This window comes from Schistocerca gregaria, chromosome 1 (assembly GCF_023897955.1).
Source record: "Schistocerca gregaria isolate iqSchGreg1 chromosome 1, iqSchGreg1.2, whole genome shotgun sequence".
Classification (NCBI taxonomy): domain Eukaryota; kingdom Metazoa; phylum Arthropoda; class Insecta; order Orthoptera; family Acrididae; genus Schistocerca; species Schistocerca gregaria.
In genome coordinates this window covers 768,105,806-768,122,786 of record NC_064920.1, presented here as the reverse complement: position 1 = coordinate 768,122,786, position 16,981 = coordinate 768,105,806, and the positions used below count along the sequence as shown (strand labels likewise).

The 16,981-nt window shown below is 37.1% G+C and overlaps 1 protein-coding gene across 2 annotated transcripts in view; it reads left to right on the top strand.

Annotated features, from left to right (window-relative positions):
* The window catches only part of LOC126268217 (5-phosphohydroxy-L-lysine phospho-lyase-like), a 280,968-nt gene that overhangs the window by 224,275 nt on the left and 39,712 nt on the right, over nucleotides 1-16,981 (top strand). For both annotated transcript variants that reach the window (XM_049973848.1, XM_049973857.1), the window contains exons 5-8: nucleotides 5,570-5,706; nucleotides 5,782-5,864; nucleotides 12,080-12,278; nucleotides 16,111-16,255. In XM_049973848.1, the coding sequence (XP_049829805.1) occupies nucleotides 5,570-5,706; nucleotides 5,782-5,864; nucleotides 12,080-12,278; nucleotides 16,111-16,255 (564 nt within the window). The remainder of the gene's footprint in view (nucleotides 1-5,569; nucleotides 5,707-5,781; nucleotides 5,865-12,079; nucleotides 12,279-16,110; nucleotides 16,256-16,981) is intronic.

The window sequence follows — 16,981 nt, the reverse complement described above, 5'->3', positions numbered from 1 at the left end:
CTGAAAACTGGGAAGGTGCCAAGTCATGAGGGTATATATCCACTGATTGTGCCTTATTTGACAGCTTTACTAAACAAGGCATTATGAATAGGTAGGATTCCACAACTCTGGAAAAGAGATGGGGTTGTGATTAAAAAGGGAAAGGATAAAAAGACCTGGCATCACCAGAAAGGTAGTAGATGATTTTCTTATTAAATGTCTTGGTTTAATTTCATAAGTGTCTGCTTTATCACCCATTGCTGGTGCACATGCAGCCCTTGGGTTCAACCAAAGCCAATATGGTTCAGGAAAGTGAACTCTATTGACCAAGCAGTTAATACAGATATTCAGAGTGTAGAAAATCCAACTCCAAAGTATGCAGCTGCACTCATGATTGACAATGTTTCTTGTAATGGCCATTTCACAGCAGCTGTATATAAATTGCAGTTGTTTCCAAGAAAATGTCTTTTTTGTATGCTGCACATTGAAATTTTTAATTTTATTTGTGCACCCCGACGCGTTTTGCCTTTTTTACAAGACATCTTCAGTGGATGTCAGGTAACTTCTAGTTCATTGCATCTAAGCAAACTGCTTTTTCTCATCTGGCAACCAGATGGACATCTTACATTTCACTTTCAGTTCACTGTTTACATTACACATCACTGTAACTGCATCCTTTGTGGGGGGGGGGGGGGGGGGGGGGACCATTTTATTTGAAACAACTGCAATTTACATTCAGTAATCTTTGATGAAATGGAATGCTTGCATGCCTACGAGACTGTCAGGCCCCATATGTCTGTACAAGAGCTTTGTCAATTACTGCAATGAATGCAGCGTCCAGCAGTTTGCAGGGCAGAGCAAGATAATCAAATAGATTACATAGATTACTGAGGACTCTCCTCAGGGCTCCGTAAGTGGTCAGTTGATCTGGGATCTTAGTACTGAACCCTTATTACATCTGTTATATGAAGCAGATACTGCTGAAGGTCTCATTGCATACACATCATAGTAGTTGTACCTGTGCCCTCCAGGGTGAAAAGATGAGTAATGTGTTGTTCAGATGAAGTGGTGATACATGGGTAGGAAACTGATGGTAACTGTTCATAAAATCACAGAGAAACTTTTGAAGAGAAAACTTTTTCTCGCCAAAATTCATTCCTTGATACTTGATGAAATCCCTATTAGACACTGCACTTTTTGCATTCTCCTAGATGAGAAAAGGAACTTTCTACTATATATAAAATTCAATACTTAGAAAGAGGCTAAAACTATGCATAAGACTGCCCATGTCAGCACTGCCAACTATAATTATTGTTGCATGCAGTGCTGTCACATCATTAAGGTATTTGCAACATTATTGTGTGCTTCATTGCCAGTTTCTGGGCAGATTACCTTTGACTGAAGAGCCACAGAACAATATAGTGACAAATTAAGCTAAGTGTCCTTCTGAGGCTAGCACTACACTTGTCAATGGTTTACTGGTGATTCTTGGTGCATGTTCCTATGGATATCATGGTACATTACAAGGCAGTGCTGTACTGATCAGTGCATGAACAATACGAACAATATTATTGTGTGCATGAGGCTACAGGAATTCATATTATGGTTAAAAGACCGTTATAAGCCTGGAAGTTAGATGAATGGCAGTCTGACTGGGACACTAGAGGCACTGAAGGTGGGTATAAAGCTTATTGCTGAGAACCAGGAACAGGCTCAGACTGCACAACTTTTCCCCAATGCATGCTATAGTGCAGCAATTAACAGGTCATGGTCCACATCCTGAAGACCTGGTTTGAGTGGGATCTATCTACATATGCAAGAGGGAGGTTCCACAGATCATGTCATTTTCAGGTGTAGACAGAGAATGCAGATGATTAGACTGTAATCTGCAAACTATTATAAGTGACAAGAACTTATGGACTTAAGTTAATATGATTGCACATCAAATATTTGACAGGTAACTCTCAACTTTCATACTGTAAGATTGAGTGGATGCTCTGAATGTCAAAATAACACCAACACAGTATTGAGAATGATTGGCATGAATTTAACTACAATTAAGAGAAACTTTTAAAGTTATTTACCAACATCCCTCCCAAGAGCAAACCTCTATGTATTCACTGTAGACTAATCTCTATACCTTGTAACACATTCCTTAATCTCTAGTAGTGTTGTGTAATAATCGTGTATACAGAGCATTTGAGAGATGCATCCTCACATTAATACATCCACAGCGCAAGTGTTTTTGCCTCATAAATGTCCAAGGTCATAGACAGTACTCCCAGTAACAATGTATCTACTACAGTGAGACCTCCTTACAGAGGTGATAATCAGAAAACAATATTAGTGCTAAATATGTCAGATGTCAATAACGCTCTTGAATAAATTATATAGTGATTAATTACAGAAATATTATTTTTTATGATTTCTGCTGTTAATAGAACAGGTAATTTGACTAGAGAGGGGTTTTGAAACTCATTTGACAAATCTGTATTTTAAAGTTAATTTTCTAAAAATATGACTTTTGAAACACTGTTCGTTAATTTAAGAGAGTAAAAATGAAAATAGAATTCTAGTATTACCAAGAATAAAAGTCAATTGTGTTTTGGTGCTGTGGATTACAATGCACATTTGACAAAATGTGGAAGATTTTCCAGATTCTCCATCAACTAAGCTTTCTGTTGAGATGTAAATTCTTAAAAAGTTACTTTCTTTTTGTAATAGACAACTTAGCTAATTATGTATTTCATCAATTTCAATGTTGCTTTTATTAAGTCATAATTTTAATGGTCATTTGCAAGTTCTGGTCAATAACAGGCTAGATTGAGAACTATTGTGATTTAAATTGCCTTGTAATTTATTAGTTTTGATTTGCCACATACAGCCTATTCAGATGCAGTAGTAATTTTGGTTGTAATTTAACACTGTCAATAGGGATGGAGAAGTAAAATGTTATGATATTAAGTAACTATAGGCAATGTGGATAGTATATAGAAGGATTTCATTCCAATTATAAGTGTTATTTGCTAAGCTAGAGTGTAAAAATGTCTCAAACAAAAATGTCTCGTATCGTAAGAGGGTTGTACAAACTCATGGTTGTTCCTGCCACGCACGTGTGCACATGCTGTTTCTCAATGCCACTCACTGATGCTAATTCCTATTTCACTCATCTTTTCAGTGGTATGAGGGTTAAATAAGGGCAATTTTCCAGTATTTTCCTGTTAAAGAGAACATTTGAAAATGCCAATTGCATTTCATTCAGCAGCTGTCTATCTATAGCCCTATGCTCTGTTTTACACCTTTTAAGCAGAAGTCTCTGTTTCTTTAGAAGTTTCTTTAACTGTTTACCATAAAGAGTTTCTCCTCTCATGAATTTTCCTAATGGATAAATACAGAGGTTGGACAAAAATATGGAAACACTACAAGAAATGCATGTTTGAAGATAAATGCAGATGCTGGCCAAGCCTGCAGGTTGCATTGTTGTATTTGACCACTTATGCAATGTTCTCAATATATTTGAAGTATCAGTCATGGTCAGAAAAGTGTTCTGTGTAGTTGTGAAAGCATTATGTCAAAGCTAAGTGAATTCAGATGTGAACAAATTTTTGCTGCTCATGTGGAGAGTGCTCCCATAACAAAGGTAGCTGAAGTATTTTGTGTTTGAAGAGCACCATACTGAAGATTTATACCGCATACAAGAAAAGTGATAAAACATAATCCGCTAAGTAGCAACATGGGCAAAAGGGTGTGTTGACTGATAATAAAAGATAGTGGTTGAAGAGAATTGTGACGAAAAATAACAACTGCAAAAGTCACTGCAAAACTGAATGTCACACTCACAAACCCTGTCAGCACCAAACCAACATGAAGGGAACTCCATAAACAGGGAACTGCAGAATCATCTGGAATCCCAAAACCACTCATCAGTGATGCAAATGCCTGTAACAAGGAAACATGGTGCTGAAGCCATAATACCTGGACTACTGAGCAGTGGAAGAAAGTCCTTTGGTCTTATGAGTCATGTTGCACATTGTTTTCAACATCTGGCTGAGTTTACATCCAAAGAGTGGAACACTGTTGTAGTTTGGTGGTGATTTGGGCATTCATATCATGGTATTCCATAGGCCCCATGGTTATTCTGCAAGGTTGTGTTACTGCCAAGTGACTATCCTGCTCAGTGGTTCAATACAACACCTCCTTTAAATCCCTCACTCTCCTAAAAAATTAACCACTTTATAAGTAATTTTACAACTGCATGTTTCCTGTAGATAGTGTTTCAGTTTGTACGTTTTTCTTTTATATCATTCTTGGAAAGATGTGAAGTAGCCATTGTCATTTGTATAGAATACAGTGATTTAATTCATGAGGTATATATACACTTGTCACCTCTTTAAGTCTCTAGGAATCATTAGGTTTGTACTTTCAGTTTTCTACTAATGGTCTTACTAGTAGTATTATGTAATGGCTCCAGTGCTACAAGCAGCTGAATTACTTTGTCACTGGGTACATGCTACATAACCTTCCAAAATGTAATTAAACATAACCCTTTACTGCCTGACCCAAGGCAGGAGATAGGATAGTCCCTTAGGCTTTCATAATTTAGAATGCGGGTGGTTTCTTTTGTTGCCTGTGTGTCAACTTACATGAATACTGCTTTAAATTAGCAAGCAAAATAAATAACTTACAGCTGACACCATGAAAACCAAGAATTCAAGGGAAACTATTCAAGTTGTATAAAAATCAGTCATGATTATGTCTATTGCCATGGAACACATTTCAGATGATCCATCTTAAAAGGTCAGTTTTTCCAGTGTTCATGAAAGACACATTCTTGCCTATGATTTGTTGATGCTTTCTGGTTTACAGCAGAATCTTAGAACTGGAAATACCAGGTGAAGCAGTATTGTTTAAGATAGCTACCAACCATAGTTATCTTTCCTTAAAAACTATTCCTTTTAATTGTTTTGTTTGAAGTTACCTTCAATGAAAGTACAGGATCTTCAGGAAGTACTGTGGTACTTATGTTCCTTACCTTCATCACACTATCGATGGCACGAGGTCCTCCATCTGTTCCTGTAGTTGTGGTTACTGCCTCTCACTCGCAGGCTCCTGGTGAATACAGATGAAGCTTAGATGACTCCACTTTCCTCTGCAAACTTCACAATATTAGAATCCTGTCAGATGCCTGCTCCAGATCCAAAATTGCACACAGAAGTGTTTGGGTGGTTGTTTCTACATGTGGAGATTCAGAACATCTATATGAGCAAAAGTGACTTTACTTTTCCTCCAATTTGTCTTCAGTCTCCTTGCTCAGTATGGCTTCTGAGACCCTTGAGTGATCTTTCTGAACCAACTGAATTTTATTTGTTTCCTCATAGGACCACGGGATCAGTGATAAACCTCTTCCTACTTTACGTCCAGCTGGGAGTAATAACAGCACCATTGTAGCAACTGATAGTTTCTTATAATAGGTATTTTGAGTAACTTACATGGTTATGTTGTATGGTTCTTTTTTGTGCTTAATAAACCTTAATTTCATATTACTTTGTACAGTGAGGATGATAAAAATACTTTCTTTTCTGTGTTTCAGAAAAGAAGCCATGGGTACATGTAATACCATGTCCAGATAGATACAGAGGAAGCTATAATGATGCATCAACTGCTGCAGAGAAATATTTTATTGATGCTAAGAATGTTATAGACAAAGCTGTACAAAATTCAGGACCTGTGAGTTTCAATTTATTATATGGTTCTTAAACTGAAACACAATTTTAAGTTTACTAAAATGAATTTCTCTCCCAGATTGCATGCTTCATAAGTGAGCCTGTGTTTGTAGTCTACGGTGTAGTGGTTCCACCAACAGGATGGCTGGCAAAAATCTACAGGTACAGCATGCTTCAAAATAATATCAGTTTACTAAAACAACATTTATTATAATGGTAAATTTTGAAAATGAAATGTTGCATTGAACCTTGCATGGCAGTAATGAATATTTATAGATAGCTGTAAGAAATAAATCCTAACTTCAGTATAAGATGTTAACACTGCACATTATGAAGGGGAAATGCAATACGTTGGATAATGGCAGACATAGGGATGAAGTATTCATTCAGTTCCAAAAAACCCAACAAAATAAATGCAAATGTCTTCATTGTTGGCTAGTGTTACACATATATTTTATGAGTTATAACAATTATTATAATTGCAAGAAGTTCTGCTGCTTCTAATATTGTCAGTACTGTTATTATGATTTATTATGCTATGTTTAAAATCCTACAACTTGTCCTGTGATCCTTTCCTTTGAAACAAAAAATCGTTGTGGGCTGGCACACAGTTTATGTTTTGGGACATTTCATAACAGTGATTACTCCCGTGCAGAATGAAAAAAATCAAAAGGAAGGAATCTGTGGTGCTCTTTAATTCTGGTAACAATCCCTCAGTTGTGGCTAGGACACTTTGTGTGATATCTTTTTTCCAGAGAAGCTAGTATAGCAATATTTGCAGGAGAAACTCTATGAAGTTTTGAAATAAGGAGATAAGTACTGGCAGACTGATGTTGCCATGTACATTGTGAGTCACAATTGAATACTTCAGTCAGTATGAGCATGGGCCACAGAAGGCTAGGTTGTGAGTCCAGTTCCTGGTCTGCCACACTTTATTGAGCTGTTAGGGGGTTTTAGATTCATTCTATGTGTCAATTTCATAGAGTGTAAGGAAAAGTGTAGAGAAGTTCTCAATTTTTACAAGTGAATTGCAGACATTGATGTGTGCCCTCCAGAATATATAGTCATCATTTATATCGTCATTTTTATTAATGTCATTGCTGCAATCATCATTAACAAAGGAAAGTATTAACTAATGACAACCTAACATCAAATCTAATATCAAACTCCAATGAAGGGTAAAGATAGTATGCAACTCTCTGGGCCCATACTCACACACTCTCATTCATACTCTTACCTTGATTATTTAAGCATTGTCCTCATATAGACGTCTGCTGCTATAATATATGCAGTTTGTTTTGTTTCCCCATTTTATATCATATTATGCCTTCAAATTGAAGTAGATCTTTGATGCACATTTGACCTCATACGCTCATTTCCCTACACATTCACTTCAATAATGTGCACCCTGGCATAGTGACACACCTACATGATCCAAACTTGTCAGAACATAATTTCTGCAGGCAGGACAATGTAATTTTTGTCATAAATGATTAATGGAGTCAAAGAAAGTTAACAGAAGTTAAAGCATGTGTTAAATTTTTTCAAAATTAATGTAAAAAGTAATCCATTACTCTAAAAGTTAACTGCATCAATTAATGATTAACAGCTTAAGGTCTTGTGCCCAGCTATTTTTATTGCCAGTGATAAAAATCAATCCCAGTTGAACTGGATTAGCACAACTCTACAAGAGACACAAATAATTTTCATGTGGACTCGTCTAGGATTATGGGGGAGGGGGGTGGGACAGGGGGTTCTGTTGTGAAGATCTTCAGCTATTTCCCAACACACCGTGAGCCATTGTAAATGCAAAAGGAAACTGTAAACATGTATTATTAGTCCATATTTCTACAAATTGTCTAATTATCTAGAATTAAGAATTGAAGACTCCTGTTGTCTGCATGACTAGTAAAATTGTTCATGTATCTGCTGTGATAAATAGCATTATGATCATATAGATATTAAACTAATAATGCATGATAAGCAGCAGCTGTTTGATCGTGTAAATATTGAAGAAGTAATAGGTGCTTACTACAAGTGAGAAAACTGGAGGTTCCCTTGGTACAACATGAACTGTTGAGAGGATGACAATGTAGTTTTCTGTCAAACCATTAGAAGCTTTATAAATAAAAAGGGTGAACTTATAATATCAATTAAAGAATGTGAAAGAGCAAGAGCAATGTTAGCAGATGTAGTGTCATACCATAAGGTCACTTTGAAATCACTGAAGTAGCAAATACATCTATATGGTTACAAGCTGACGTCACACAGTTATTGTTGTAGTGGTAGTGATGATGGTAGTGATGGTATCAGTAGTAGCAGTATTAATAGTGGTCATAGTATTTACCTGCTGTTCACTTCTACAAAGCAATTTAACATTTTATGTTATTACAGTTTATGAAAAAATAAAAGTAATTGATATATACAGTCTTTTACATACTTACAGGTCTAGTTTGACAAGGATGATGTTGGAAGTCAGCTGTGGACTTATAGTAGGAGACATATCAGTACTAATCTATACTCCATCCTGAAGTACGTGGAAGAGGGGACATCCTATTGTGCCAGTTATTATGGTTTTCTGTCAAACCATAAGAAGCTATTGTCCTAGTGTTTATCGTACCACCAGACTGCTATATCTCCTGGCACACACTTTATTGAAATATGTCAACTACAATATATCAGTGTTTCATACAAGTTAAACACACTAAGTTTCTACTATTCACATTGCTAAAGTATACATTCAGAGTTATGCAAATCCCACTTAAAAGTTATTTTGATGTATTACCTAAACACATACTGCAACTACTGCCAGTACCTGCTCTATTTTGCAAAATTCCTATTAGAAAGAGACACTTTATAGCTGTTCTGACATGCTCCTAAGCTTTGGGGAAACCCATGGTTTGTCTTGCATGTGCAAGGCACATTCTTGGCAGAGGCTGGCATATTGCCCTTTCTGTTGGAAAATCCAGCACCCTACATTGTGCATATTGGTGCCTGGGGCGAAGTGTCCTGATAAATTTCACTGGGTGCATACCATGAGTGTAATTGTTCAGCACTCAGGGTTTTACAAAATACTAAAACTGAGCCTAAACCCAGAACAATGAAAAACAGAATGGTGGAAAGCCAAGAGTACAGAGGTGTAAGGATCGTCCAAGTGAAAATCTAAAATATGAGCTGCTATGTAATGTATGTTGCTGCTATCCAAGTTGAATCACCATTGCAGTCTCCATCTGCTTCTGTCACAAGAATTAAGCAATCCTTCTTCTTCTGTGTTGACTGATCAGTCTTCAAGCCATGCTATGTCTGGCTCGAGAATGTAGCAGGTGGCAGGAGCTGTCTTCAAGTATGTCAGGAGGCTTTTGACTCCTACCAGGGACATTCTGGATTCATATGATGGTAGGGGGAACTGGCTGGAGCTATACAGTTGGTGAATAGAACAATTCCTTTTTATTCCATTAGACTGAACAATTATATGTGCAGTCATTTTCCTGGGTACTGTTTGGCATCACCCCACATTATTGCAGTATCAGGGCAGCATGCATAGCACACAGTCAGGCAATGTATTCATACTGCTGGAGGGCAGATTTCTTACTTTCAGAATTCCAACACAGCCATTTCTGATGTGGCAGCAGCCAAGCAAAGCCTTGCCATGGCTCTGCTTCCAGAAAGAAGCAGCCAGTGGCATCTTCTTGCAGATGACAGCATCAACCATAGTAAGTCTCTGGATCACAGGCTGGGGAGAAGGTTGCAGAGAGTGTCTGGAGAGTACAGAAAACGTGCTGCATTATGTTAAAGATTTGTCTGTAGAGTGGCTGGCAGATGCATGTGGCACAAAGCAGGTTTGCACCTAGGACCATGAGGTGTCAGCTGTTTGCTTCATGGACAGGTGGGGGGCAATTAGCAGTTTGCGACCCAATAGTGGTGGTAGCAGCATCATAAGTACAGCATCATCTGGCACAGCGTAGCCCTGCTGTACTGATTACGATTGTGCCAGTAGAATGTTGTCAAGCTCACAGTGGTAACTGACAAAGCAGGATTCATAACAGTACCCTGCCATCTCGATGACCTGCTTGGCTGGACAAGATGTTTGATTACAACTGTCTGGGGCTGACTATATGGAAGATGGTTCGTGTGGAAGTTCTTTGAGTGGGGGCCAGTGTCTTAGGCTGGGCTGTTCTCATGTGGAAGCAGGTCAGAGTGGAAGTGGCACAGTAGCATAGTGTTGCTATATCGACAGGTAATTGACTATGGCTGCAGGCATTCTCATATGGCACTGGGTCCTGGCTTTGATCTTTCCGTTACAAAGCGCATAACATTCTGATGGCATTATATCTGTATGTTCACACTGCTTCAACTGAGAATCAATATTAATTCCTATAAGTGGTGTGTTTGTTACATAGTGTAAAGAGGTACCATCGACATGTGATTTAAAAGGGGGAGGGGGAGGGGGGGGAGGCAACAACTGTATGAATCAGGAATCAGAAAATCAGCCAAAATTTCTAAAAATCACAATTGTTGTTTACAATCAAAGACAGAGTGCAGATTTTATGTGGTACTTATGATTCATAGAAAAGACAGTATGTCATGGTACACACATCCCTTGACAAAGTTTTTGATAAGATTGTAGGAAAACAAGATAAATAATAAAATATGAGAATCTATAATTTCAAGTATGACCTATCTGGCATGTATGGTCTGACACAAAGGATAACACAGAAGTCAGCATATGTGTGAAATGCACAGTTTTTTTAACACATCTGAATTTGTGACGTTTTCTACACTAGCATGTCTTAAGTTGAATGCTGTAGCATCAATTTATCCCACTTATAATTTGAAAAATTCCATACCACCAACAAAGTATGTCTTCCGCCTCAGATGGCTAACAGTACAATTACCAAAGCATTAAATGTGACCCATGTTCCATAGCATACATTCAACTATCAACTGCGCACAAAATATGTCAAGCTGAGGCATTTAGACAACCTACTTTGTCAGAAATTCTCCATCAGAATAACATGTTGCTTTAATTAATATTTCCTCTATTTTTTGCTGATTCTCACCATTTATTTTATCAGTAAATATGTAAAGACACACTTGTTCGAATGTTAAATATTCACAATTTATTCCTCATGTGATGCAATTATAAATCTAATAGTTATATTTTACAAATCCCATGCACAAAATGTTTACCACACAAAAAACATTCTCTTCTTTATGTAGTTTATTTTCTGTTTTCTTGTTTGTTTGCTATTACTATTAGCATTACACTTTGATTCTTCAAATTGTTAAATTTTGCATGTGTGAAACAAATGATACAGTTTGTTTTATAATTTAATGTTTTCATAAAGGATGTGTTGGAGATACAATTATTTTGCAAATTGTTTTGCTCTACATTCTCGATTTCTTACTTCTCATTTCTAGATCCAAAATTTATCTTGTATTTAGCTCATTCATTAACTGTAAGATGTTAGGATCACTAATAAAGAATTAAACATAAGTAATTTATAATATTCATATCATTATATACATACACACATCATATATTACTTTTGAGGTTTTGCAGCTGAGTGGGTAAGTGCCAAACTACAAATCCAAAGGTGTGAAGGTTTGATCCCTGAATGGTGCTAGGAGTTTTTCTATCATTTATCTCTTCTTTTTATTCCCTGTCAGTGCTTTCGGTAAATAAAAAACATGAACTTAAAGTGTGCTTTGGATACCACATTAAGCTATAGGGCCCCCTACAAATATCTTGGAAGGGGAGAGATGGGGTTTTCAAACTGCTTCTAGTAAGAGCAAAATTCATAAATCATTATGGTGTTTAAGCCACCCTGTGGGTAGAGGATAGCTTTGTTAATATGTTCCCTAACTTGTTACTTGTCCTCAACAGTTCTTGCCTGTGCAACGGTCTGTGGAACAGAATTTCTCCCTCTCTCTCTCTCTCTCTCTCTCTCTCTCTCTCTCTCTCTCTCTCTCTCTCTGTGTGTGAGGGGGGAGGGGGGTGGAAAAGGGGATGGGGACAATATATTATACGTGTGATGAGTCTGCAAGTGGATGAATAAAATAAATCCCTCTTTCCTTATTACTGGGACTGATGACACTGTAGTTTGGTCCCTTTACTCCCCAAACTAACCAACCTTATCATTGTTATGTAACTTGCATGTCATTTACTAAATTGAATTGTTACTTCTGGTTCTAGTTATACACACATGAATCTTGCTTGCTTGTGGATCTCTTCATCCCAAACTTTTTGTTTCTGTATTATTTTTCCAATTATTTCTTTTGCATTATGAGTAAATACGAATCAGTTTGAAATTATTCTTCTTGAATATCATTATCAAGGCCTTACATCAGTAATTTATGTACTTCTATTTCCACAGCTACATCCATGAGAATGGAGGCTTAATTATAGCAGATGAGATACAAACTGGCATGGGAAGAAGTGGAAGTCATTACTGGGCTTTCCAAGCACTTGGTGTAGTACCTGATATTATTACCATTGGTAAACCTATTGGAAATGGTCATCCTTTTGCTGCTGTAGTAACATCACATAAGATTGCTAGTTGTTTAAAAGCAAATGTAAGTAATATTTTTATAGTTTATTTAATTTTATCTGCAAAGAATTATTGTTATTGTTCTTAGATATTGTGGGGTGAGTTGCCTGGAAATCATTACCTGTGTTGAAACAGTGTTAACTATTCAGTTCAAAGTTTATAATTTGTGAGAAACAACAATCAGTTGACAGTACCTTTTCAACAGCGTGTGATAGGGTTTTATACAGTTTTAATATGCAGTAGAATGAATGGTAGAAATTTTTTACTCTGATTTTCAAGTGGTAAAGTATGATGTGGCAAAAAGTCTGAGATTCGGCCTACTACTGTTTATACTGTACATGAATGATATGGCAATATCATTAAAGAAAATGTAATCATGTATGCAGAAGATACATCATTCATTGTAAGTATTAGCTCAGTAAATGATTTAGAAGTAAGAGCTATCAAGGACATAGAAAAAGCAAATGATTATCTAAGTGAAAACAATCTCAAAAATGAAATAAAACAACTTACATGTAAATACTTGCAAAGAGAAACTAGACATAAGACTTCAGGACACATTAATAATGGAAGTTGAAAGTAAAAAGTTCAAAAGAAGTAGCAGTGTATTCTTAATAAAGAAATCATTCCAGACAGTTGATGCAGATATAATATTAAAGATGAACTATGGAACATCGATCATGTCAAACCCAACTTGCACTTTTCTCACATATCATACTGAAAGCTTTGGACCAAGACAATCAGGTAGATGCAGTATTTCTTAATTTCTGAAAATCATTTGACTCAGTAACACACCTACATTTGTTGTCAAAAGTTCACTCATATGGTGTATCAAGTGAAATTTGTGACTAGGTTGAGGTTTTTTTGGTAGAGAGGGTGCAGCATGTTATCTTGGGTGGAGAATCATTGTCACATGTAGAAGTAACTTTGGATGCTCCCAGGGAAGTGTGTTGGGACCCTTGCTAACCACATATATTAATGACCTTGTGGACAATATTAATAGTAACCTCAGACTTTTTGCAGATGATGCAGTTATCTATAATGAAATACTATCTGAAAGAAGCTTCATAAATATTCAATCAGATCTTGGGAAGATTTCAAAGTGGTATAAGGATTGGCAACTTGGTTTAAATGGTCAGAAATGTAAAACTGTGCATTTCACAAAACAAAAAACAGTATCCTATAAGTATAATATCAGTGAGTCACAGTTTGAATTGACCAATTTACACAAATACCTGGATGTAACATTTTTAGGGATATGAAATGGAATGATCACACAGGATCAGTTGTCTGTAAGGCAGGTAGTACACTTTGATTTGTTGGTAAGTACTGAGGAAGTGCAATCAGTCTACAAAGGAAGTTGCTTACAAATCACTCATGCAATTGGTTCTAGAATATTTCTCAAGTGTCTGAGATCCATACCAGATAGGACTAACAGGGGCTATTGAATACATACAGAGAAGGACAGCATGGATGGTCACTGGTTTATCTGATCAATAAGAAAGTGTTACTGAGATGCTGAAGAAACTGAATTGCCAGACTCTTGAAGAAAGGCGTAAGCCAATTTGAGAAAGTGTACAAACCAAGTTCGTGAACAAGCTTTAAATGACAGCTCTAGGAATATACTACAACTCCCTATGTATCACTCACATAGGGATCACAAGGACAATATTAGAATAATTCAAACAGAAGCATTCAAACAATTATTCTTCCTGTGCTCTCTACATGAATGGAATGGGAAGAAACCCTAATAACTGGGCCTGCCGCGGTGGTCTAGCGGTTCTAGGCGCTCAGTCCGGAACCGCGCGACTGCTACGGTTGCACGTTACAATCCTGCCTCAGGCATGGATGTGTGTGATGTCCTTAGGTTAGTTAGGTTTAAGTAGTTCTAAGTTGTAGGGGACTGATGACCACAGATGTTAAGTCCCATAGTGCTCAGAGTCATTTGAACCTAATAACTGGTACGATGGGACATCCCCTCAACCATGCCCTACGTGGTGGTTTGCAGAGTGTAGATATAGATGTAGATGTATAATTCATCTACATTTATCATACTGAATACTCATATAGGATAGAGCAGCAAAAATGCATATAAACTGAAAGCTGTCCCTAATGCAGTCCCACAAAAACAAAAGCAATAAACTTAAAATATTGACAGTCCTCTCTGTGCATGTATGTTACTTGTGTGGGAATACACAACAACATCACTAGCGCCCCAACTTAATGAGACCTCAGGGAGATCCATGTAAAAGGTCATCATCCCTTTGTCTCGAATGCTACAGTGTATGCATCTGAACTGTTTGAGACTCTTGTACTAGTAAGAAAGTAACTTAAAATTATTTTAGTAGTTTTCACATTAAATGGATCAACACTAAGAGTTTTTTAATAATTTATTTGTGCTAAAGTAGTTTATTATGTATCTCAATACAAACATCTCTATTTTTTGTGATTAGTTTTCTTACTTCACGTAACTGCAGTGTTGTTTCACAGACAACAGGGCAAAATTTTCTGCATGACAAATACTCTGAGTTGCTATATCATCATCTATCTTTTAGATATGTTTATTTTTTCAAAATCATGGTACTACAGTTTATGTAAATGAGGGAAACTAAAATGACGCACTGTAAGTCTTCATGAATATATAGTGAGCACACGTTGATGCTAGTAAGGTTTATGTGCAGAAATCATTTGACATGGTGTCCTACTGCAGACTGTTAAAGTCCAAGCACACAGAATAGTTTTCAAGATATGTGAATGGCTTGAAGATTTCTTAAGTAATAGAACCCATTATTTTGTCCTCAATGTTTATTGTTCTTTGGAGACATAAGTATTGTCAGAAGTGCTCCAGGAAAGTGTGATAGGATCACTCTTATTCTCTATATATGTAAATGATCTAATGAACAGAGTGAGCACTAGTCTGCACCTGTTTTCTGATGACACTGTGGTGTATGCGAAGGCATCAACAATGAGTGACTGGAGATGGATACAAGATGGCTTAGACAGAATTTCTAGTTGGTGTGATGAATGGCAGCTTGCTGTAAATATAGAAAAATATAAGTTAGTGGTGATGAGCAGAAAAACAATCTTGTAATGTTCAAATAGAGCATTGGTAATGTGTTTCTTGATACAGTCATGTTCATTAAATATCTAGACATAATGTTGCAGAGTATGAATGAATACATAAGGGTGGTAGTAGGGAAGGTGAACTGTCGAATTCAGATTGAGTATTGAGAGAATTTTGGGGAAGTGCAGCTCATTCTTAAAGGACACCACATACAGAATATTAGTGTTCCCCATTCCTGAGTACTGCTCAAGTGTTTGGGATCTATACCAGGTCAGATTAAAGGATGACTTCAGATCAGTTCAGAGGTGAGCCACTAGATTTGTTACCAGCAGGTTCAAGCAACACACAAGTATTATGGAGATGCTTTGGGAACTCAAATGGGAATCCCTCAATTGAAAACAATGTTCTTTGCATCAAGAAAATTTAGAGAACCAGCCTTTGAAGCATGATTGCAGAATGATTCTATGCCTCTGCTGCACATTTTACTGAAGGATCACAAAGATAAGACTGTGGTCTGTATGGAGGTATATAGAAAAGTGTTTTTGCCTTCTCTACTCATATTTGTGAATGGAACAGGAAAGGAAACAACTAGTAGCAGCACAAGGTACCCTAATTTGTGCACCATATGGTGACTTGCAATGTGGATTTAGATGTTATTACTGCATCATTGCTGTAGATAAGATTAATACCACAAAAACTTCTAAAGCTATAATGACTGCCAATTCTAATCCAGTTGATAGTGAAATATGTTGTTCTTAATAGTTTAAGCAAGTAAAAAGACCTTCATTCACAGTACAGATGCGGTCCAGTGGCAGCAACAATCGGACTTTCAGTTCTCTGTGTAATAGAGGAAGAACATCTACTCCACAATGCAACTATGACTGGAAAACTGCTAAAAGAAGAACTCCTGACACTTAAGAAAAAGCACAAGCATATTGGTAAGCATTTCTCAAAATAAATAGCAGAAATAAAAATTATTATATATCAGATTAGTCATGTTTATGATAATCTTATGGAATGTAAACACTCTAAAGGTAAAGGAGATCAGTCACCAAAAATACGAAACATTAAATCATCAACAAGGAGTGTAGGGAGAGAGAGGCAGGTGCAGGGGGAGGGGTTTGGTGCAGCTAGCAGCTTAGAGGTGGTCAGCTTGTTTTCCAGCTAGGAAAAAGAGAGGAAGGGGTGACAGGTGCACAGGCTATGCATGTGATACACAGTTGTTGGAGCCACTGGGGCATGATATACACTGAATGCAATATGGGGATTCGAATTGTGAGGGGGTGACAGGATGGAAGAAGGGGAGACTGTTGGGTGGAGGTTGTGAGGCCTTTGGGTCATTGAATATTGAGGCCAGGTTGATTACAGGAGCAGAAATATGTTGCCAGGATAACTCACATCTGCATAGTTCAGTGAAGCTGGTAGTGGAGGAAAGGACCCAGATGCCTTGGGTTGCAAGCAGCTATTGAAATTCAGCATGTTATGCTCAGCTACATGTTGTGGTAAACTTTGTTCTTTGCAACAGTTTGGCAGTGGCCATTCATCCTCATTGTTAGCTGTTTGGTAGTCACACCAACATAAAAAGCTGTGCAGTATCTGCAGCAGAGTTTGTATATGACATGGCTACTTCCATAGGTGGCCCAGTCTCAGATGGGGTAGGATAA